Genomic DNA, 22591 nt, shown 5'->3' with positions numbered 1-22591 from the left:
TCCATGCAGGCAAGAAACCAGTTCCTCCAAAAGAAGACCTCTATGTTTGGCCATTAGACTTGCTCTGTAGAAGCCACTGACTGCATTTGTGAGGGCTGGGCTGAGTTATCTCATATCAAGTCCTCTTGGCTATGTTGTCTCCCTCCACCTGCCTTTCCAAAGCACCTCACACAGATCCTGACTCAGATGTGCCAGCTCCATGGTGATTTTTTGGGTAGCCCAAGGCAGCTGTAATGTCACTGGAAGCTTAATTTTAGGCAAGTGAATTGAGCCTTAGGTTACTATTGAGTATCACAGTAGCTCAAATTGATAGCATGAATATAAACAATTACTTTTAGTCAACCAAATTTAGGCATCTGAACTTGGAACTCAGCTCTCCTCTAGCTGTCATCTGTCCAAGGAAAATAGCAGTTATATATAGTTACTTTTCACTTACATTAGATATACAAATTGGAGTATTATGTTGCTTGAGGAAAATTTGCAGGTTTCTGAAACCTTTGTATCCTAACAAAAACACATCTGGGTCATTTGCCAGGGAGAACAGGTGGGATCCTCAGGTTAACCATTTCCAAATGACATGGTTAGATTATTAGGGACTCCAATCATAAGCCTTTGGAAGGTAAGTGAGAATTAGCCAGAACACTGAGCTTTCTTCTGCAGAAAAAAAAAATATATAAGCAGAGGACATTAGTTCTTTCTGTATTGCATATTCATATAATGAAAGTTTCTAGAATCAGTCCATTCAAAACAGTAATTTCTTGAGATGTAGGAATAGCACCAGCAATTTGCATCAAATTACTACTGGACTGCAGAATAAATAACATCAGCCACAGGTTGCTAAAGATTTAATTTCTTTAATGTGCTGAAACAAATTCATGTTATTTGACCATGCAGAGCAGGTAGAATGCTGAGTTTATGGTTCTCTAACACTTATTTCTCAGGGTGGGTGCCCAGTGGTGGTAATCTGTGTACATTAGATATGAGACACAAATATATCAGAGAAGCTTTTTTTTTTTTTTTTTTTCCCTCTGAATAAATATTTAAATATTTAGGGCCAAATTCCATTGCTAAACATATGAACACAGCTCTCTTTGAGCTCATTGGACTGGTGCATGTGTATCTAAGGACAGAATATGGCCTTTAGGTTTTAGATTTTAGCACCAGGCTTCCAACATAAAAGAACGTGTGATCTGTAACACACAGGAAAGCAGCAAGACCTGGTTTTAAAGGAAGGGTACAATTACATATTTCCATCTTTCTTTTGGATAAGAAGTACTGCTTTCAACAGAGATCCTGCCAATATTCTTACCTCTTCCCCAGACAGTCTTCCTTTTGTATAAGGTGCTTCTCTGGCAGCTTTGCTCATTCCTGTAGCTGAGAAGCAGACAAGGATACTTTTTTATTTCTTTGCAACTTCTCTCCAATTCCCATTCTGCCAGTTTCAGCTTAGTATCATGATGGAAAATACAGAGCCATTTTTAAAATACCCTTACACTAATGATTTAGATACGGTTTTTAAATTATGAAGAAGTCAGGATGTTGATTTTATACTATAGGCAATGTGTTCAGATCAGCCAAAGGACATACCCAGTCAACCTTTCCAGTGTGCCAATATTACAGCTGGGATCAGCTAAAGCATTTTTACTGGGAAATGTCTACAGAGCGCCAAAATGAGCTCTTGAATCAGGAGAGATTCTTTCCCCATGCTTGCTACCACTTTCATCCCTCCTTTTAAAACTATTTGTAAAGTATTTAGATTTTTGAGTAGTTTGTTTTGGGATTTGGGGTGGGTTTTTTGGGTTTTTTTTGGTTTTTTTTGTTTTTTGTTTTTTTTTTAAGGCTTACATTCCCCTGACATCCAGGACCAGGAAAGACATGGAATGACTGCATGGTACTCATCTTGTGGGACAGGACATGTAGTGTGATAGAAACCTGTAGCAATGCCAAAAAAAAAAAGGAGACAATGCCAAAAGAAAAAATGTGACATTGACAAAAAAAAAAAAAAAAAAAAAAAAAAAAAAAAAAAAACCTCAATTGAAAACAAAGAAAAAAAATCCCGCAAGTGTAATTGTAGTGATTGACCCCTCTGAAATTCCTCCAAGGTTTCAAAATTCTTCAAAAATTGCTCTCTCCAATCTAATATAGCTCTGTATTTTATCATTATCAAAAAATACTCTGACTGTTTTCAACTCTGTGAGCTAACTGAACAGTTCATATATTTTAGTGGGTTTTGTGACAGTCAGGATCTTGTTGGGAATTAAAGTTTTTGAGGGATGGAAAGCTTTTGGAGGATTTCTTCTGAAGTTCACGGTCTACCTTTGATTCCTTTTCTGTGGTAATATGCTAATGCTAATGGCATCCAGCACAGCAGAGAAAGATCTTGCACAGTTTTAAAGTTTTACAGATGCAATTATAAGTGAAAGTGGACTGCTAGCTTCCTCCAGTCTTTTTAAAATCCTCCACAGATAGACAGACAGACAGAAAGATTAAACATTAATCCTTCTAAAAACGTTACTCCATTTGTGGCCAAAATAGTATTTTATGGCATTTATTGCAAAGGTCAACTAGAAGTTATTCTGCAGAAAATAGCATCTTCTTTTATCCACTTGGAAAATAACTTCTGCTTCAGTTTCCTTCCTCATATGCCAGCTTATTCTTTGTGTAATTGCAAAAATAAATACCATAGAAAAAGGAAACCTCTCATGCAATCCACTTCTGTTATGATGCTTCCACAGAGCTGCTCAATTATTAAGAAACATCTAAGAAATAGAGATACCTGGCCCAGTCTAGTTGGGCAAAATAGTTTCTTATGTTTTTTTCACATGGGCTCAGAAGAGTTCATAGTGTGTGAAGGACCTGCCAGATTCAGCATTATTTATTATGTCAGCAGCCTCACATAGTGAGAGCTCTGATCACTTACTTGTAGCATGGATATTTTCTTCCACTAACAGTTCTTGAAATATGCATAATCTTTGGCAATTGTCTTGTGGCTTTCAATTCTGTATTGATGTAGGTGATGAGGGACTGTACATTAAAAGTCCTGCTCATCCTCTGACATCCTGCAAGTGTACACCAGCACAGAAATTCCCAGGCCATGCTGTCAGAGGGGACTTTGCACTATCTCAGGTTTACTGATTTGGGCCTTTTAGAGCATGGATATTTTAGTAAGCATGTACCTGCCCCAGAGAAACAATGTGTTTCTGACAACTGCTGTCAAAACGCCCACCCACTCTCCAAACATCTTGGAGAAGGGTCGAAAACAACCGCTCATCCACTGTGGGCAAAGTCAGTGAGTTCAACACCTATTGTAACAAATTCTTCTCTACATTCTGAGGCAAACCCCATGCAGGCAGGTTGTCCTATGAGCCCTCAATGGGACTGTGGTAAGCAATGAACTTATCTGACCTTGTCCACACCAGTGAGGCAGCTACTTCTACTAGTATTTGTGTGGATCTGAGGGTGGAAAACTGTTTTTGACACTCCTCATCAAAAACAGGTCATTCTTCTAGAGAAGGCAAAGCCCCAGCAACAGTACAGGCCCCACATGCTGAAGTGCAATGGGGTGAGTTAAGGACAAGGGGTCATCACTCAAAAAGGCACTTACTCATTTAAAATTCTGAATATTTTTGTTGTGGAATGTGGAATTAGTGAAGTTTGTATTGATCATTTCACATATGATAGAAGAAAATAAACAATTGTGTGTGTCTATTAAATCAGGTATACTTAACAGCCCAGTTCCCCTTTCACACCAATGTAAATCAAGAGGGGTAGAGCTGAGTTTCTGAAAGCCACTAAGTTACTTGTACCTGAGAAGCACATATTTCTGTAAAGATGGTACACCTTCTTCTTGCTTCTTCTACTCACTTAGTTTTCATGATTGCTATAAATAGTTATATCTTTATTGGACACAGAACATAAAATGGGGAGAGGAAGAGGAGCATGGAAGCAGCATGATTATGGGAATACAGGATGGGCAACCAGGAGAAGCAAAGTATCTGTCCCATTCTTATTTACCCCGAGATACAGAGCAAACAGCTTTCAGACTCACTAAACATTCTGAACACACTGAGAGCTCTCTGTTTATTTCAGATGTGTAAAATGCCATAACTTGCCAGTAAATGGAGCTGGGCATGCAAGTGCGTGCATGAAGACAACATATTAGTTACAAGAATTATAATTGTCCTGTCATTATCTTTTCTTTCTTTCTTACCTGAACCAGAGTAAATGTGCCATAATCTAGCAAGAATCTCATGATAAGTAATGTTAGAAATAGCTTTTTTTTTTCTTTTTTTGCTGCCAACTGTCTATTTTAGACATAACATCACCCTTTACTGTAGGCTTCCACATAAAAGCAACATGAACAGTAACTTCTCTAAGCAAGCATGAATGATTGGCTGCAGATTCTTTACCAAAAAGGGAGTTTATTTACTCCACACAGGTCATAAATTTCCTTAGAAAAACTATCAGTGGTAATCTACATGTGGTGTTTAGTAAATAGAGCTTTCCTCTGCCTCCCTCAGTCCATGTTCTTCAATTGTCAAAAACAGTGGAAGACAGGGTTTTTGTGCCTAAAAATATAAATTACTCCAGCTCTCTAAAATGTCGTGGAAATAATCAGCTGAAAGACTTAACATGTTCTTCACCAAGATGGACATTTGGACATGGAAATATGAAAGGATAAGGTGAGTAACTGGAAGCAGCAAGTTAGCTGAAGTCTTGCCTCAGCTTCTCTTATATGAAGCAGCACCTTATTCCACGAGAGCTCCCATTGAAATCAGTGGAATTTCAGACAGAATAAGCATTTTCTTTCTTTTCCTAACAAGTTAAAAAAAAAAAAAAAAAAAAAAAAAGAAAAGAAAAGAAAAAAAAAAGACAGTGGGATCTGCCTTTTCATGTAGCAGGCTTTTATCTGCTCAAAAATCGCGCTAACCTCAAGGTGCCAAGCACAGTATCTTTGAAAGCATTCCAGGGATGGGAAGAGCTCCTCTATCTTCTCCACTACAAAGGGAAGCTTGGTAGTAATGGAACTGCTGTGGTCTTCCAAGAAAGGTGTTGCATCTGCTTTGCCCCCTCTGAGGACCTTTTGCTTGTTCCTCCTGGATACTTCCAGGTTATGTTGTTCTTATATTTCAGACAGGAGAACATGTAGGTGACTGTCTTCGTGATGAGTTTTATGAGAAGACAGAGGATTATTTTCAATATGTGCACTTAATCAACTATATAAATATTTATATGGTAAACTAGAATAACTGGTTTTGGTATTACATCACATAATCTCCTAATACCATAATGCTCCTAATATCCCAAGGTCAGAGAACCTTGTTCACATTTGAATGTCTACTGTTGTTGGTGAAGATTTTAATTATTCTTGATCCTTCTAGGGCCTGACCAGAATTTGAAACAAATACTTTAGAACTTATCATGCTTATCATAACTGAATGATGAAGTGTGTTGTGAAAGAAATGTGAAAGAATTTCTACATGAATACTTTTTCTATCACTTCAAAACAAACTAGTGAAAAACAATCTGTAGAGAACTTTGTCTTCTGAACTAAGAGTATAAGCCAGATTTCAGCCTGTAAGGAATTTTTATGGTTGAGTTATAGACTTCTAAAAGATACAATTTAAAACTGAACAGCTGACAGTCACTCTGATTATATTTTTATAAGCTATTATTAACTCAGATGAGACCTTAAAGGAGGAATAGATCCCATCTCTATCTGCTGACTCAAGAGTTTCTTATCCTTTCCTCTAAAACAGTGCAGCCTACTGTCAGGGACAATATTGGTCAGACTTGACTGACTACAGACCCAATCCAGTCTAGCAAGCCCAGTGCTGCCATGGAGGCTTTGCAAAATTCAGCTGCCAGCTCCTCCATCTGTACTGAGCACGCGCGAGAGAAACCTCAACAATTTTCAGCAGCTTCTCACTCAGCCAAGTTCGGGTGGATCCTTTTGGTCAGGGACAACAAAAGGAACCTACCTGCTTTTTCCTCCTTATTCCTCTCCTACTCAGTAAAACTTCCCATCCCAGCTCTAAAACAGATATTGGGCTGGAATCTTTAAATGTTGTGAAACAATTTGTTTTCTCTTAATGCTGATCTTAGAAGCAGCAAAAGTATTTCTGCTGCAAGTTTCCAAAAAATGCAGCTTGAGGCAGACTCAGGATTGAAAATATCATCCTGAACAGCTAAAAATTGGCAACATTATGTGAGTGAAAACAAGGTCTTATACTGGAAAGTCGTAGACAAGCTTAGTTGTAGATACTGCTGGCAGCTTCACCTATAACATTTTTTCTGCCAGATCTTTGTGTTCTATTACTAGAGAGAATCACTCCTGTGATATCTAATGTTTTGTCACCTGTCCTTATGGCTTGTTTTGGGACTGGCACTGTTGTCTCCTGTGACTTGGCTGCCAATTCCACAACACTCAACTTTAGGGATTGCTCCTGTTCTGCCCCCACACTCAAGGGCTGAAGGCCACACCCGATGTGGGGCACACACATATTTCCTGTAAGATGTATGCTCAGCATTTTCAGGATTACATTATGTCACACCATAAATGTGATTATTCTTGATGCCCTGGTCTGGCCTTCTATTTCATTCCTGTAGACTGCACCATCTCTTTCATAATTGTCTGTTTTCATCCTTTTTAGAATCAGCCTGTCATAATTCTTTTCTAAGTGCTTTTCTAATGCTTCAGCTTCAAGTCTTGTGTTATTAACAAAGAAATTTTTTTTCCTTCAATCCATGCTATTGAAAATAGATTTACAATGGTAATCTTCACCATTGCAACAATGAGAGAGTAAATGCAAGGATCTGGTGCTGTGCCTGTAGTTAGAAGCACTAAAAACCCCTCTCCCACTCAAAACTGACTTACATCTTGTAGTATCTCTTGCATGAGCTTTATGGAACTTGTATCTGGCCAGAGAGCACTTCATTAGACTCTCAAAAAACAGCATGCAAAATTTAGGGACTCTGCAAGGTTCCAGATGCATAAACGCTTTTTGATTACAGCTATACCACCCACATTCCCCACAGTTAGTCAAGAGAACCAGTTTTCACTAAGGTAAACAGAAAAAATAATAGTGAAGTTTCAGGCTCATGCTGCTTTCACATATGCTGAAATAAGAAAAAAAAAAAAAGTTATCATTTTTTAGCCTTTGTATCTCTAACACAACATACTGATTTCATCTGAATTCATTCAAGGGAAAAAAAAAACAACAACTTTTTCCTCACTCTGAAATTAGTTAAACTGAAGCTGGAAGGAGAATTATTAGAAAGGGAGAAAGTTGGTCTTGCCATGAAAAATGACAGTTTTTCCCTAACTATGAGGACCCTAGCAACTTCCTAAAGCAACTTTTTAGTTTGCATTTTGCAATCAAAAAAAAAAAAAAAAAATTTGAGAAAGACACACCATACAATTTTCTAATCCTACTACACGTTTAGGTTTTTAGTGCCAGAAAGCACAGGACATACTTTCTCTTTCCAACACCATTACAAGCTGACAAGTAGGCCAACATTTCTTCCTTGTCAGGATGGTGACATTGTCATTTGCTGCTTTAAACCTCTCTGAAATATGTGCAATCCCAATGGGGCATAAGAGGCTGCAGACAGGGAGGGAAATGAGAGAATTCTACAGCAGGACCCACACCTAGGCTTGCAGTTCCTGCTTATTAGAGAAGCAGAAAATGCATCATTTAGGAAAAATACAGAAGCAGTAATTGTTTACTTTTGTTTGGACAGCCCGTGTTTCGCTGTGTGCCGTGGAAAAGCCAACAGTTTTTCAGCAGGGACAGAGCAGGTTTCCTACCAGATTTCCAAATTTTTTTGCCTGCTATTACTGGATGCTGAGCCCTGCTCATCTTCAGACATCTGAGAATTTGACATATATTTTTCTATCTCAAAATATATACCTGTAATAGTTAGGACCACATTCTATACTGACAGAAAACTTCCTAAAAGTCTTTTCTGAGATCCCAGTCTCAGTCCTCACTTCCTACTGAAAATGCTGGGGGGGGAAAGTAAAATTCTCTGGTTCATTGTTTTAATGCAATCATTTTCTAGCCTATGAAATCTTTATGTTTTTGTTTGTATCAGGGATTATAAATGCTAAAAAAGCAGCACATGATGCTGAAATATTAAATGCTTTCAACTAATTTCAGGACACAAAGAATCTTCTTTTATCTGGGCTGTAAATCAGTGGGGCAGGGACACAGTAGTTAAACAAACCATAGTAGTCCATGAGTAAGAGTGCTGCAGTTACAGAACTCATTACCACACGCCTACTTAGCAGACCGAATAACGTGCTAATCTAGAGTTACTATTTGTCATACTTAAGAAAAAGCAAAGAATAGCTGGGCAAACAGTCAACTTCCAACCAAAGTGAAAGTAAAGTGCTGCCAAGAGACACTGGAGCTTATCTCGCCCCTACTGAAATGAATGGAAGTTCGGGCAAAACCTGCTCTAGCATTAAGTTTACTTAAGTTCACATATTTTGGCTCGATGCACGCTTTCGTGAGTGAATAAAAAACTTTGGGAAGGTAGATGTTGGAAACAAGAATACTGGCAATTCTTTCACTATAGTAATAATTGCTGACATTGCTGTAGTCGCTCTGGCTAAAAATGTCAAATACAATAACAAACCCAGTGAACCCATTCATTTATTCCCATTTCACAAAGGCTATTTACATACACAGAAAGGCTCAAAATAAATTCTGTATTCGTTGCATTTGCAGCACATTCCAGCCCAGCAAACTGGCATCAAAACTATTTATTTAGGGAACGTCATCCAGGTTAGAATCTTTCATATCTGATAATTATTTTTCATCTTGAGCACCCAGTACTTACAACAGGAGCGTACTGGGCCTATGTTTTAGAAATGTGATGGTAAACAAACTCAGTGCTCTTTAAAACATTACCTTTCTGTCCAAAAGCAGTCTAATTATGGCTGTATTCATAACACAGTTAAAAGTGAAAAAGCTGAAAGACAATTTAAATTGCAGCAAGCGCAGCCATACTAATGAAAATTGGATATTGTAAAGTGGATCTGAAGGTGTTTGTTAAGATATAACTTGCAGCGCAAGCACATTTTTTCACCAGCCTCCTACAATTCTCTAAGATCTTAAAATATGACCCATTTTGCAACCAGTGCTAAAATTCCGAGAAGTTCTGAAATAAAACCCGAGGAAAGCCGAGCAGCAGGGTTGCTCTCCATTCCAGCCAAATCCAAGCCAACGTTCCAGATTATATATATCATAACATGAATGACTTCTTCTGAAAAATCCCATCCAGCTTTTATGTAGGTCCATAAACATTACTGGTACTTTTATTAATTTGTCCATAACCATTTAAATAAAATTCTAGAGCTCTAAGCCGTGATCTGTTCCAGACTGTAGTAAGTTCCTGTTAAATGTGTAAATGTTCAGCAGAAAGATATTTTTGCACGGAGACTGAAAATCAGCTGTGCCAGATACCTGAAACTTTGTTAGGCCACTGAGTGGAAAATTTTATTTCGACATTATAAATAACCCTGGACTATTTTAAGTGACCTTAGACTGGTAGCGTCCAATGACTTATTTTAGTTTATCCTATTTAACTTTTTATTTTATTTTAGTAGGAAGAGAGGTGACTGTAAAAATTTTAGTGTGACTAATTAAAAGTGGAAACGTATCTTCTTGTTTGAAATGAAGTAAATCATGATTGTCAGGCTTATATAGCATTTGGATATAAAACAACTCTTTGCCTTCTTTCTAGCACCTTTGGAATGGCTCTTTGGGAGTGTATTAGAGCCAGCTAAAGAAGGGAGGAAGGGAGCCAGAAGAATCTATGGACATAAATATTTTGCCAAAATAAGTATGAAGAAATGTATTTTCTGTATCACAACCACAGCAAACCAGAGCTTCTGCATATCCACTAATCCGTATAGGTGATGAGTAATTGTTCCTTGGAAACGCCTGTGGCCACTTTTGGGGAAAAGCAGAACTCTGTGGTTGTCGGGAGGAGCAGGGCGAGCTCAGGAGGGGTCTGTAGAGTTATCCACACGGATCGCGTTTTCTCAACGGGATAGAAAACTTCCAGAGCCCTTCCAACACCGGGCCGGGAAAAGGAAGGAAGGAAAAAAAAAAAAAAAAAAAAAAAAAAAAAAATGAAGAAATAAGGAAATAGCAAAGCGGAGGGCACAGATCCCTGCGAGGATCGGCAGTGGGTCGGGGGTGCTGCTCCCCGCGGGAAGCGTGGGAAAGCCGCGGGGCGGAGGAGGCACGGAGGGATGGATGGAGGGAGGGATGGATGGAGGGATGGATGATGGAGCGGTGGCTGCGGGGCCGGGGCCGGGTGGGCGCCCGGCGGGCGCAGGGCGGGGGCGGCAGCCGCAGCCGCGGTGCGCGGAGCGAGAGCTCTCCCCTGTGACCGATCGGCGGAGCTTGCGGCTTCTCGTCTGCTCGGGAGCCGAGCGGGGCAGGAGCCGCCGCCGCCTCTGCAGCACCTTCCCCGGGCACCGCCGGGTTTGCCCCGGGGACAGAAACGGGGGCAGCGGGGCAGGAGGGCGGGGGGACAGCGGGGCCGCCCGGCGGGAGGAGGGAGCGGAGGTGCAGAAACAGCTGAGAGATGTCCCCAGCACCAGCAGCCACACACGGACACCCCGAGCCCGGCAATGCGGGGCAGCTCCGCCGACTTTCCGTGCAGGGTCCGGCGGGACAAGCCGGGTCGGGGTGCCGGGCTCGGAAAGGCTCAGAAGGGCTCTCGGAAGGGCTCTGGGTCCCCGCACCCCCAGCGCGGACAGACAGACACACACACACAGCGCCCCGAGTCACACACAGGCGGCGAGCGAGCAGCGCACACGCAGCGCCGACTTTTTACAAGAAGGTGGAAGTAGCAAGTCGGAGTAAAGCCTTAGAAATTAGAGGGAGGGTTGTGATAGGCTGTTATCTGCGCGGGGAGGCGGTGACACTTTCGTACCATTGGGTATGTAAATAGTTTTTAATAAGATCTGCCCTTTTTTTTTTTCTTTTTTTTTTTTTTTCTTTTTTTTTTTTTTTTTTTTTTTTTAAGGGAGAAAACAAACCAGACTCCCTTTACCTTAATAGTCTGAAGGGGGTTTTATAGCTTTCATTCATTCAAGGAAATGGTTTAGGCTTTAGACTACCGGAGACTTAGCAAAAAACTCTTTGGCACCAGATTATTCTTACTTTTTTTTTTTTTTTTTCTTTTATTTTTTTTTTCCAAACAAGATTTTTCATGCCTTTTTTTTTTTTTTTTTTTTTTTTTTTTTTTTTTTTTTTTTTTTTTTTTTTTTTTTTATTTAAACAAACAAGCCCAAAAGTGTTAATGGAAAAAACCCGGAGAGAAGTGGAGATCGGAGACTGTCTCCTGCTCTCCCCCTTCCCCGTCCCTCTCCCCGTGGGTGAGAGTTTCTCCTCCTGGGGGGGATGCACATTGGTTTATTTATTTTGAAGGCTGCAAAAGTCTGAGGACTGAAGCACCACGTGCTGCTGACTCTCATCAGCATAATGATCGCCTTAGCCAGAGAGTCCTGTATATATAAACCACAAAAACCTAATCATTAGAAATCCCAGCCTCCAAAAACCACATTCAGGACAAAAAAACTGTGGCGTGGGTTTGTTATTTTTTTTTCCGGCTCCTTCATCTTCCCCGACCTCAACTGCTTGGGACCCAAAAGAAGTTTGTAACTTTTGGTTGCTTTTTTTTCATAATTATTATTTTTAACCCGATTTTCCAGAAAGAAAAATAACTCAAACAAAGCGACATTTTAATGATTTTTTTGCTGCTGTTGTTCATCAAGTGCGGAAAAAAAAAAAGCAAGATTTTTGTTCGCCTGTTCAACTCAACGGACTTGGATCCAGCAGCGACTTCATGTGAAGGACCGGGCTGCACCGAGGCTGCCTTTTCCTAGAATTTGCTTGGTCATATTTTAGAAATCAGCCTAAAGAGGGGTGTTTTATTGTCGCCTTGATTTTTTTTTTTTTTTTTTCTCAGCTATGATCCCCGCTTCTTTTTCCCTGGGAATCCGAAAGTTCAACTTTTCTTAAGTCTTGATCCTCCGAAAGGAACTGGCTAAAAAGTCTCTTTTAATTATCAGCCCTGTGACTTTCCTCTTCACCCCAACAACCCCAGTAACTTTGTTTCCCCGCCGAAATCGCTTCGGGAGCGCCTTTTTTTTTTTTTTTTTTTTTTTTTTGGAGGGGGGGAGCCACTTTTCCCAAGCCCCTTCCCGAGCTGCCGCTTCCTGAAGCCAAAGGCAATAAGCGGGGGAACCCAGCGGCTCCTCGCCTCTGTCCCAGCGAGGCTTTTTGTTTGCTCCTTTTTTTTTTTTTTTTTTTTTTTTTTTTTTTTTTTTTTTTTTTTTTTCTCTCTGTGTGTGTGTGTCCGGAGGAGGAAGATTTCTTCGGAGGAAACCGAGACGTTCCCCTGAACCCCCCCCTCGTCTCCGGGGCTGAGTTACACCACGATTCTGGCGGCCACCGGCAGCAGCAGCAGCCCAGGAAGCTGAACCAGCCGCCAGTTCTGCTTCTCCCAAGACAATCTTTGGAAAATCCGAGAAGGAAAAGAAGACGGGGAGGCAGGGGAAGAAAAAAAAAGGGAAGAAACTCGAGCAGTTGAGCGAAGAAAGCGCTGTCTAGAAGGAGGGAAAAGAGCAGAGAGACTGTGCGAGAAGGAAGGAAGGAAGGAGGAGGAGAAGCGGCAGCGCTGTGCAACTGGGCAGGAGCCGGGACCATGCAGTTTCCAGCCGGGCTGTGCTGAGAGGGGCAGCCCCGGAGCCACCGCCAGGCTCTGCCTCCTCGCTGCTCCAGGCTGCAGGCGCCCCCAGACCGGCATCACCCCTCGCCCTGTCCATCCTTCTTTTTTTAAAAAAAAAAAACTAAAACCAAACAAACCAAAAACAGACTGAGATTTTTTTTTTTCTCTCGGGCGTTTAATCCGCTCTTCTTTTTTTTTCCTATTTTTTGTCTGATTTGCTTTTTTGCCCCTTCTCCTCACCCTTCCACTTTTTTCATTCACCCCTTTTTTCGCTACAGATATATAATTTTTTTTTTTACAACCCCCACCCTCCACTACACGCCTCCTCTACCAGCGATCCCCCTACCGCTCCCCCCCCCCCGCCCCCCAATTCGCTAACTTGTGGCTGTTGTGATGCGTATTCCCGTAGATCCCAGCACCAGCCGGAGGTTCAGCCCCCCCTCCAGCAGCCTGCAGCCCGGTAAGATGAGCGAGGTCAGCCCGGTGGTGGTAGCCCAGCAGCAGCAGCAGCAACAGCAGCAACAGGACGCGGCGGCCGCCGTGCCCCGGCTGCGCCCCCACGATAACCGCACCATGGTGGAGATCATCGCTGACCACCCCGCCGAGCTGGTCCGCACCGACAGCCCCAACTTCCTCTGCTCCGTGCTGCCCTCGCACTGGCGCTGCAACAAGACCCTCCCGGTGGCGTTCAAGGTGAGACACCCCCCTCCCCTCCCGCAGCCGCGGCGGCCCGGGATGCTCCCCCCGCACCCCCTGCCCTTCCTCCCGCAGGAGCTTCTGTGCCTCCCTCTCCACCCCAACCCCGGCCCGCTGTGTCTCCGGTTGTCCCCGTCCAGCCGGAGCTTCTGTGCTGCCCGGCCCGGAGGGATTTCTCTGTGTATGTCCCGCAGTTCCATCCCCCCCTCCAGCCCCGTCCTTCTGTACCTTCTGTGCCCCCCGGCCCGCAGGGACTTCTGTTCCCTCCTGGAGCATCCCAGTGCCCCAGCGGCCCGCAGGGGTTTCTGTGTCCCCCCGAGCACCCCACCCCCGCAGTGTCCCCGGTGGTCCCCGGGCTGCGGTGCCTCCTGTGCCCCCCTCACGCCCCCGGCCCTCCCACCCTGCACCGCCTCCTGTGCCCCGCGGCCCGGGGGGCTTCTCTTACCCCCCAGCCCTGCAATGACTCCTGTATTCCCGCCCCCCCGAAAGTGTTCAAGTCTTGCAGTGGCTTCTGTGTCCTGTCACCGTCCTGCAGTGCCTGCTGTGCCCCGTCCCGCGATGTGCCGGAGTGCAGCCCCGCAGTGCCTCTCACCGCCCTCTCCCTGTCCTGCAGTGGCTGCCGTGTCCCCCCGTCCTGCTGCTCTTCCTGAGCCCCCCGTGCACCAGCTGTGCCCCCTCACCCTTGCGGTGCCCCCCGTGCTCTGCCCGCGCCCCCTCTGCCCGGCCCGCACCCCCAGAGCCATCCCGTTATCTTTATCCCCGCGGGGCACCTCCGGTGTGTCCCCCCCGCAGCCCAGGGACACCCTGTGCCCCCCTCAGCATCCCCCCGGGAGACACCCCCTGCTCCCCACAGACTCTCTCCCTGGGCTTTATTTTTTTGTAGAAACCTGCTTTCCCTTCCTGGGGAGGGAGGGACTCAGCCCTCGGCCGGAGCTCAGTGTGTCACCCCCTCCACCTCGAGAAAGCAGTCCCTGACCCACGGGGGTGCCCCTTCCTCCTCTCCGCTCCGGGCAGGGGGACTGGGGGATCTGGGGGGGCTCTGAAGCCTCCGGGGGGGCTGGAGTCCGAGGGTCAGGCTGGGGGGGCACAGTGGGATCGGGGCTTTGCTCTCCAACAGCCCGGGCAGAGATGGGGCTGGGAAAGGGGGACACAGAGCACCTGGAGGGGGGGACACAGGGCCCCTTCTCTTCTCCTGGTGGACAACCGAGGAAGTGGCTGCCCAGGGACGCTCTCCTTGGCACTGTCGCACATTTCCATAATAAATCCCACCCTACTCTGCACTGGGGATGCTGCTTTTAATTTTCTGTCTCCATCCCCACGGCGCGCTAATGAGAGGAAACGATTTTAGAAAAAAAACCTGTAATAATAACAACAATAATTGCATGCTTTAAAGCAAGCCCTTTTCCTCCTCTAGCAATATTTCCAAGTGTTCCCCCTGGAGTTTTCCTTCCCGTGGTTTTTGATAGGGAGAGGGCAATGGCTGGGGTGTCCCCAAGTGCCTTCCTGAGCAGGGCAGGGGTCAGAGTGAGGTGGGGTGGCCCTGCCAGGGTCTCAACATTCCTACATTTTCCTGTGGAAAATAACACACCTGGGGATCCCTGAAAAGACAGAAAAGTTTGCAAACAGTCTCACGCAGCACGTTCCAGAGCATCGCCTTTTTCTTGTGTTTTCCCGACTGCCAGCCGTGTTATCGTGGCCGTTTGTGCGGGAAGAAATAGTAACAGCGGTTAAATGAGCCCCTGGTAAAGTGAGCGGTGATAACGATGGAGGTTTGCTTTGAGGATGTTACGGGTGTGTGGGTGAGGCTTGTCTGAAGTGCTCGTGTGTGGGGGAACAGCTTGGAGAGGCTGGAATTGCGGGAGGAACTCTGCACAGGGCCTGCTTGTGCAGGACACGATGGTTGGGCTGAGCAGAACTAGCAGGAGGATGAGGTGTCTTTTGACTTCATGGTTTGGTGTAGCACTCAGAGCCCCTCTACATGTGGATCACAGTGATTCTGATCCAGAGGGGCTGTGGGGTAAGAAGGAGGAGGAGCTTTCAGAGAATTGTGATTATAATTTAATCGAGTACTAGATTAAGTTGGTGTTATATTTTAAAGCAGGGGCGCAGGAGCTGTTGCATTATTGTGCTCACATTGCTGTTCTCATTTGAGGTGTCTGAGCCTTCTCCTACCTCACAGCAATTCAAAGGATGCGGTCGCATCTCATTAGAATAAGAGAAAGATCTAAACTAAGTATTAAAGTATTTAGAATATTATTACAATAAGAATGCTTACATGTGATGAAAAGGTAGACAAAGGATTAGACTGTTCCCCAATCTTTTTGTGTTCATATAGATGAATTTATAGGTGTCTTATATGTGGGTCCTGTGTTTGATTGCTGACATGGAGGTGCAGATCTGTCTGATTTTCAGATGCATCAGAAGCACACGTTGCCCCTTGCACTCAGCTGCTGTGGGTGCAGCTGTGTTTTCATATGCAATATGCACTTTTTAAAATATGCCAAAATTATATATGCCCTTCTTTACCTGTAAATTAATTTATAACTTTCTTAAAGTACTTTTGACCATTAAAAAAAAAAGTCAATTTCATTTTTCAAATGCAACTTGCATGCAGTTGCCCAGTAGTTTTAGACCAAAGGAGCTGCGTGTATCACACAGTGAAACACTTGATTGTGTTACAACAGAATGGGAATCAGCTCTGAAAGCAAAAAAAAGAGACAGACTTGAGCTATAGAAATCTCAGCTGAACAATAACTTGAAAATGAAATAGCTCACAGACAACACACTTTGTGAAGTTTTATTGGCAATAAATAATATGTTGATGATAATGTTTTGAGTGGTGTGTTAAGTGTGTCATAATTCTCTCGCAGCGATCTCGAGCGAAAACGTACGCTGGATATAGCACTGTTTTAATTTAAAAAAACAGATATAAATCATATGCAGGAGAGGAAGTATGTTATAAACAGTGCTGGGTTTGATTATAATTTTTTGAAATAGTGTTGGCTTAGCATTAGGTTTGAATTTTAAGTATTAATATTTGCACACACTGGGGAGGGAGTCCCTGTCGTGTGCTCACTAAGAAGATTGTTAATGCAGACTGGCTTTGTGGGGAAGAGTATTAGATGAATAGTTGTTAATACAGCTCTAGCTATTAATATTTAGAATAAAATAAATGGATATTGTGCTCCCAGGTCCAAATCATATTCACTTTTTAATCTCAGTAGCCAGCAATACTTTATTTGAGTTGAGTCATCAGAATTTGGCCCCTCTGTGTGAGTTTTACTGCAAGTCATAAAGACCCAGATTGCCACGTTAGAGGTTAGAAGTGACTTCTGTATGATGCTAATAGCAGCAGAGAGTCTTAGTGGACCTAAAGGCAGGGGAAAAAAATGGGATGTGGAGTCTAAAACATTTCCCCAGTAGCACCACAGTAGTTCAGGGTCTGTCAGCATTTCCCTCCAAACCCCAATTTTCGGAGTTTATAACTCAGCTGTTTTAAATAGCTTCAAGCTGAAACCTGCTGTATAAATTGTCAGCCCAGATGTAGATTTGAAACAAAAAGTAGCACGAATCAGTTATTCTGTTTTAAGTTACAGGACACTGAAATATTTTTAATAGTATCAGATGCTCTTTTGGCAATGTCTGGGAAAAGCATTCTCAATGCAGAAGATTTTACATTCAGAGGCTGTTTGAATTCAGTGTTTCGCAAGAAAGCTTTTGAAGTGGCAGATATCAATGTTTGAGAGGAACTAGTTAGCGTGTACACTAGTGTTGGCCATTTTTTTTTTCTAGACAAGTATTTTATTCTGCAGAAAGTTTGAGTACCTGCTGTTGTATAGGAGTTTTGCTTTGTGCTTATAACTTCCGTCTTTAGGCTACATACTTTGGCCAGTTCAAATCCCACTGGACCGAAACCGGGCAAACAGGTTGCTTAACCAGAATTGTTTTATGCAAAAAACGCATAGTTATTTTCAACCCATAGGAATCGGTTTGATTTTATTTTGGGGATTCATGTACCTTTCTGAGCTCTAGTTGGAAAAAAAAAAAAAAAAAAAAGGCAAAATCTACTTTTAATCATGAAAATGTGTAGGGAATCATAGGGAAAAATAATAGGGAAAATAAAGATTTTGAAATAGTAGAGATACTGAGTATTAAAGGATAGGTACGGAATGTGCACTGTGGCTACTTCAAATCTTTAATTTTTAACACAGTCTTTACTCATTTCACAGTGCATTTACAATCCTCTTTCTAAGAATATGTAATTAATTTTGTGTTGATACGTGGCATAAAATTGCCAAATCAGGGTTTATGCCAGGGTTTATGCCAAGTCTTTCTGTATGTACAATTACTTTTGAAAATTCTCAAAATGACGGGTACTTTTCCAGGTTTCAAACTTGTTTTGCAAAGCTTTTTTTCTACCCAGCACTTCTATGTGTCTGTGCAATATTCTTAGGCTGGTTTGTGGCAAGAAAGTACCAAAGTAAGAAAAGAATAAGCCTTTTACTCCTGTTGCATGGCGGGGGAACTTCCCATGTTATCGGGCTTTATTTTATGAGCCAAAGTTTTTATTTTCATCTCTGATTTCAGTTTGTCTTGTTCTTTGGTCCTCTCTGAAGGAGAGGAACAGTGATACTGCATCCAAGGCAGCTCTTGATTAGTTGGGATTGCTCGGCAATGGCAGTGGCACGTGCAGCTCTGAGTTGATGGCTAAGCTGACAAATTAAACTGACATCGAGTGGAAAGGGCAGCAAGGAAAGCTCTGAAAAGCAACAGAGGACAGAGGGGAGCCTTTTAAGGGTTTTACTCCCTCCTGCCAGGTGTTATAAGCTGTACCTGGGTTTGGGACTGAGATGGGGCTGTGATGGTGCCACCTGATGCTCTGCGGGTACCTGGGGACAAAGAGGTGAGCTGAGGCTTCAGGCACTTCGTTCCCTCTTGCCAGGCCCCTGGCAGCCTTGTGCTTCCTGCTGTGCTCTCAGGTGCTTTGCATTTCTGGAGTTAGTGTGATTTTTTTGTTGTTGTTGTTTTGTGAGGTGTAATGTAAAAGGCGTAGGGTGCAACTCCCTGGGATGATGATGGGCACGACAAGGCTGTCCAGAGATAACGTGGTCTGTTCCAGACTGGGAAGGGAGTGGTTTATAAGTAGTCTCATGCCCCATGCTTCACAGTTTAAGCCAGTATCCATTTGTTAATGATCAGCGTCAGCTCTGTAATCTGTTCACCAGATTATTATTTGTTATTTGATTATTATTTATTGTTCCTTACACCTGGCTTTGAAGCCGTCAGACCTGGTTGCTGCCAGACCCAAGTCAGAGAGTTATTGGGACCTCAGATCTTAGCCACAGTTCTGGTTCCTCTGTTTTTATGTTCAGGGACTTTGATATGACTTTAAAGTAAATTTTTTGTTAGATACATGATGACCTCACAGTAGTTTGTGGCAAAACTTAACTTTTAGGTTTGGGTGGTATTATCTGGTGTTTCATACAAAGAAAAAAAAAAAAAAAAAAAAGAAAAGCCGGTAAATTCTTTTCAAACAGCATTTGAGCTTCACTTGCTTCTTTCTCTTCAACATTTCTTTTAAATAAAATAAGCTATAGTTTTCAGTTATATGGCCTATTTCTATATGATTGCAATTCCTCTTTATTGTTTTAGAGAAACATTGTACAGTTCACTGGACCATATAATGGTCTCCCTATATATCCAGAGCTCCTTATTCTTTCCACTGAATTAATATCACCTGCAACCTGCAATTATTAGTTTCAGCCAGGATCATTTATGGATAAGACATTTCAGGAAGGCCATATGACAAAATGTAATATATATTTCAGGAGACAGAATAAATTACTCTGAATAATATAAAAACTCATATCTGACCGTGTAAATTGGTAGTAGCTGCAAGGAGAGAGACTTTGTAGCTTAAGATAATTTTTCAAGTTCTGGCTCAGCCATGCAATATTTCTGAATCTCTTCTTGTTATAAATTTATTTTCAGCATCAGAATTAGCCAACTGGGGAAAAGGAGGATATTTTATTAATACTTTTGTGGACATTTTTGCCCTGTGTGTATATTTTCTTCCTAGCAACTTAGCATTCCTGTTTAACTTTATTTTTGCTTTAAGAAGCCACAGAGCACTAACACTGTTGGTATTCCTGGTGTTTTCAAATTAGATGCTGTCTGCTCTATGACATTTGTTTAATCAGATGTTGGAGCACTGCACAACCACTGAAGCATGAAAGGGAGACTATCAGGTAGCTGGAACGTAAGGAGAAGTTAAATACTTTGATATCTTCTGTTCACCCGTCCTGGAATTTGAGGGAGGTATCAGCATTAACCACATGTGACTCTTGCAAGCGCTATGAAAATTTACATGCCTGCAAGGAAATACAGCTTTGTTTTATATTGCACATGAGGAGTTTGAATTCCAGCCATGAAGTGCTGCATTGTAAAGCGTGTTGGGCGTAGGGCTTTGCCTGCTGGTGCCCCGAGTGCCACTCTTGGGATGGGTGGATGCACGGATCTCTCTGTCTTGAAGTCTGAGGAGCTCAGGGGTCAAGGTGATGGGTAAAACCAGAAGACAAAGGAATCTGGGTGACAAGGCCGCTAATACTAATTTCTAGCTTTCCATTTTAAATGCTTTCCTGTGCATAATTTACAGATATAAACTTTCCCTCGTGTCCTCTCACTGCTCCCTGCTTGCTAAGAACAAAGTTGTCCTTCAGAAAGCATTAAAGCTTGCACTCAACACAAGGAGGTTGAGCGTTTCTGAAGAAATGCAACAATGAAGAAGCTCTGGGAAATGGAGACAACACACAATGTTTGTGTGTTTGATGTGGCACTTTGTTCTGTGCACAACGAGTACCAGACTCCTCACCACAGAGCTTCTTCACGACCGTGGCAGCCTGCAGAGCTCGAGGGGGAGCACACACCTCCAAAGTGTGGCTTCACCAGTAGTGATTGTCTCCTCGTTTTCACAGGTGGTGGCCTTGGGAGAAGTGCCCGATGGCACAGTGGTGACCGTCATGGCTGGGAATGATGAAAACTACTCTGCAGAGCTGCGAAACGCCTCTGCCGTGATGAAGAACCAGGTGGCCAGATTTAATGACTTACGATTTGTGGGCAGAAGTGGAAGAGGTAGGCCACTGTCTTCTACGTGTCCATAATGACATGAAAAACGATGCCTAGATGTCAAACTTACTTTGCAATGAAATATTGATTAACCCATAAACCCATTGTTCATAGAATCACAGAAAAGATTGGTTTGTAAGGGACCTTAAAGCTCATCTCATTCTAACCATAAGCAGGGACACCTTCCACTAGACCACGTTGTTCAAGTTGTCAGTCTTTTTTTTTTTTTTTGGAGTGATGTACACATATTTTATTGTCAAACTTCAGCATTTGCCCAGAGCAAATTAGGAGTCTCTGCAGCTTTTTATCAGACAGATTTTTAAAAATGATTCAGGGAGTACCTGCTTCCCTGTTTGAATCACACAGGAAAGGTGGAAGGAAAAGGGAATATCTGTGATCCAGGTTATGCAGAGTCAGGGAAGTGTATTTCGGGCCATGGCAGTGAGAGGTGGAGAATTCCCTTTAGCAGTAGAGCCGCTTCTGAAGTTGTTGTAGAAGACCTGTAATTAGGGGGATTTTGCATATCACATGTTCTATAGGTTGTATTCTTTAGGGACTTAAATCTTGCAAGGCTTAACAGCTGTTGGTGGAAAGCTTGCTAGTGGCTTCTCTGCCCTTTAAACCAAACTGTTGATAACCCGTGAAAATCACCCCCACTTTTCTTTTTAGTAAGCTGGTTGACTTTTTATGAATTGCTCGTAAGCTTGGGCATGAACTAAGTTTAACCTTTACTTTAAATGACAGGGTAACTTTCAATTTTTTTTCTTTTTTTTTTTTTTTAAGATGTAGGGTGCTGTCATTGTCTTCTAGCTCTTTGAGTTTCCTATAATCCGAAAACTGCACTGCACTTATAGAAAGCTTTTGTAATTATTGCAAATTTGCAAGAATTCCTCTTAAGGGTCACACAGCAGCTTTCAAACTTCAGGTAATGATTGAAAGGATAGCTCAAAGGAAGCTGGCACTGCAGTTCTTGTTGCAGGACTGTTCAGAGTGGTGATGTATCAGTCATTGATTCAACCTACATATTTTTTTCCTTTATGTATTTGAAGTAATTATTCACTTTTTTTCTAAATTAGCCCTGCATGGGGAAAAACAAAGCAAAAGAAGCAGAATAACTTGTGCTGGGAAATTAGCAATAAGGCAAATTTTACAATAATTTTTTAGAAGGCAGTTGGAGTTCATCTTACAAAAGCAAAGAGTTTTTTTCCAAAAAAAAAAAAATTAAACGTATGACCGAGGCCCAGAGAGTCAAAACCAGTCAGCACATTTTTACAAGTGCTTTGTGAAAGTGAGTCCATAAGCGTGACTTACAGTGACTATTCTTTATTTTAATTACCTAGCCAAAAATTCTCTTTATCAGTTTAGAACTTTAAAAGTACTCATAATAGAGAATAACTTGAAAGAAAGAATAATTTTACCATCAGTAATACAAAATAAATATGGAGTTTATTCCCCCTGTGAATAAGGTGTTGCCTATCTCTTCCATTTGTCTTCTTTTCTTTAAATAATCAGTTTGCTTTGTTATTCTGCTGATGGATGAGGTTTGAAAGTTCTCTGGCCCCATCACTATTTCTGCCTTACTGTAGAAATTCAGTAGTGTATCAGCCTTTTAGTAGTGCTGAAAAAGGACTGAAATGTGATGCACTACCTCACTACCTCTGATCTGAGGATTTAATTTCAAACCTATGATATATACTTTTTATTAAAGCATAGGAAATGAAATAGACAGCCTAAAGCCTCAGTAGATACAGACACAAACACAGAGCTCCTAAAATTTGGTTCCAGTAGTTTAATTTATATTTTTATCTAGCAGACGTGGAATAGACTTTTTCTCTGATCAATCTGGGTAGAATCTATGGAAAAGTGATAGTATACTTTTCAAACCCTCAACATATTTATTTAAGAGACTTCAAAGAAAAACAAAGGGTGTGCACTGTTTTACTATATTGGCTTTCTGAGTTTTGGCTAGTTTCCCAAATAGCAATTTTTATATTTAAAAAAAAAAAAAAAAAAA

General features: G+C 42.3%; 1 protein-coding gene across 2 annotated transcripts in view; it reads left to right on the top strand.

Moving 5' to 3' along the window:
• Positions 1-22591, top strand: part of RUNX2 (RUNX family transcription factor 2) — a gene marked incomplete at both ends in the record, with an annotated part of 216112 nt that overhangs the window by 45623 nt on the left and 147898 nt on the right. The window contains 2 exons of one of the 2 annotated variants that reach the window (XM_083856790.1): positions 13166-13449; positions 20427-20583. In XM_083856790.1, the coding sequence (XP_083712916.1) occupies positions 13166-13449; positions 20427-20583 (441 nt within the window). Of the gene's footprint in view, positions 1-11799; positions 13450-20426; positions 20584-22591 lie in introns of those variants that run through there. The other variant, XM_083856789.1, reaches the window with a different exon arrangement.

This window comes from Zosterops lateralis, assembly GCF_965231275.1.
Source record: "Zosterops lateralis genome assembly, chromosome: 3".
Classification (NCBI taxonomy): Eukaryota; Metazoa; Chordata; class Aves; order Passeriformes; family Zosteropidae; genus Zosterops; species Zosterops lateralis.
The sequence above is the reverse complement of the archived record's forward strand: the minus strand, read 5'-3'. Positions and strand labels throughout refer to the sequence as shown.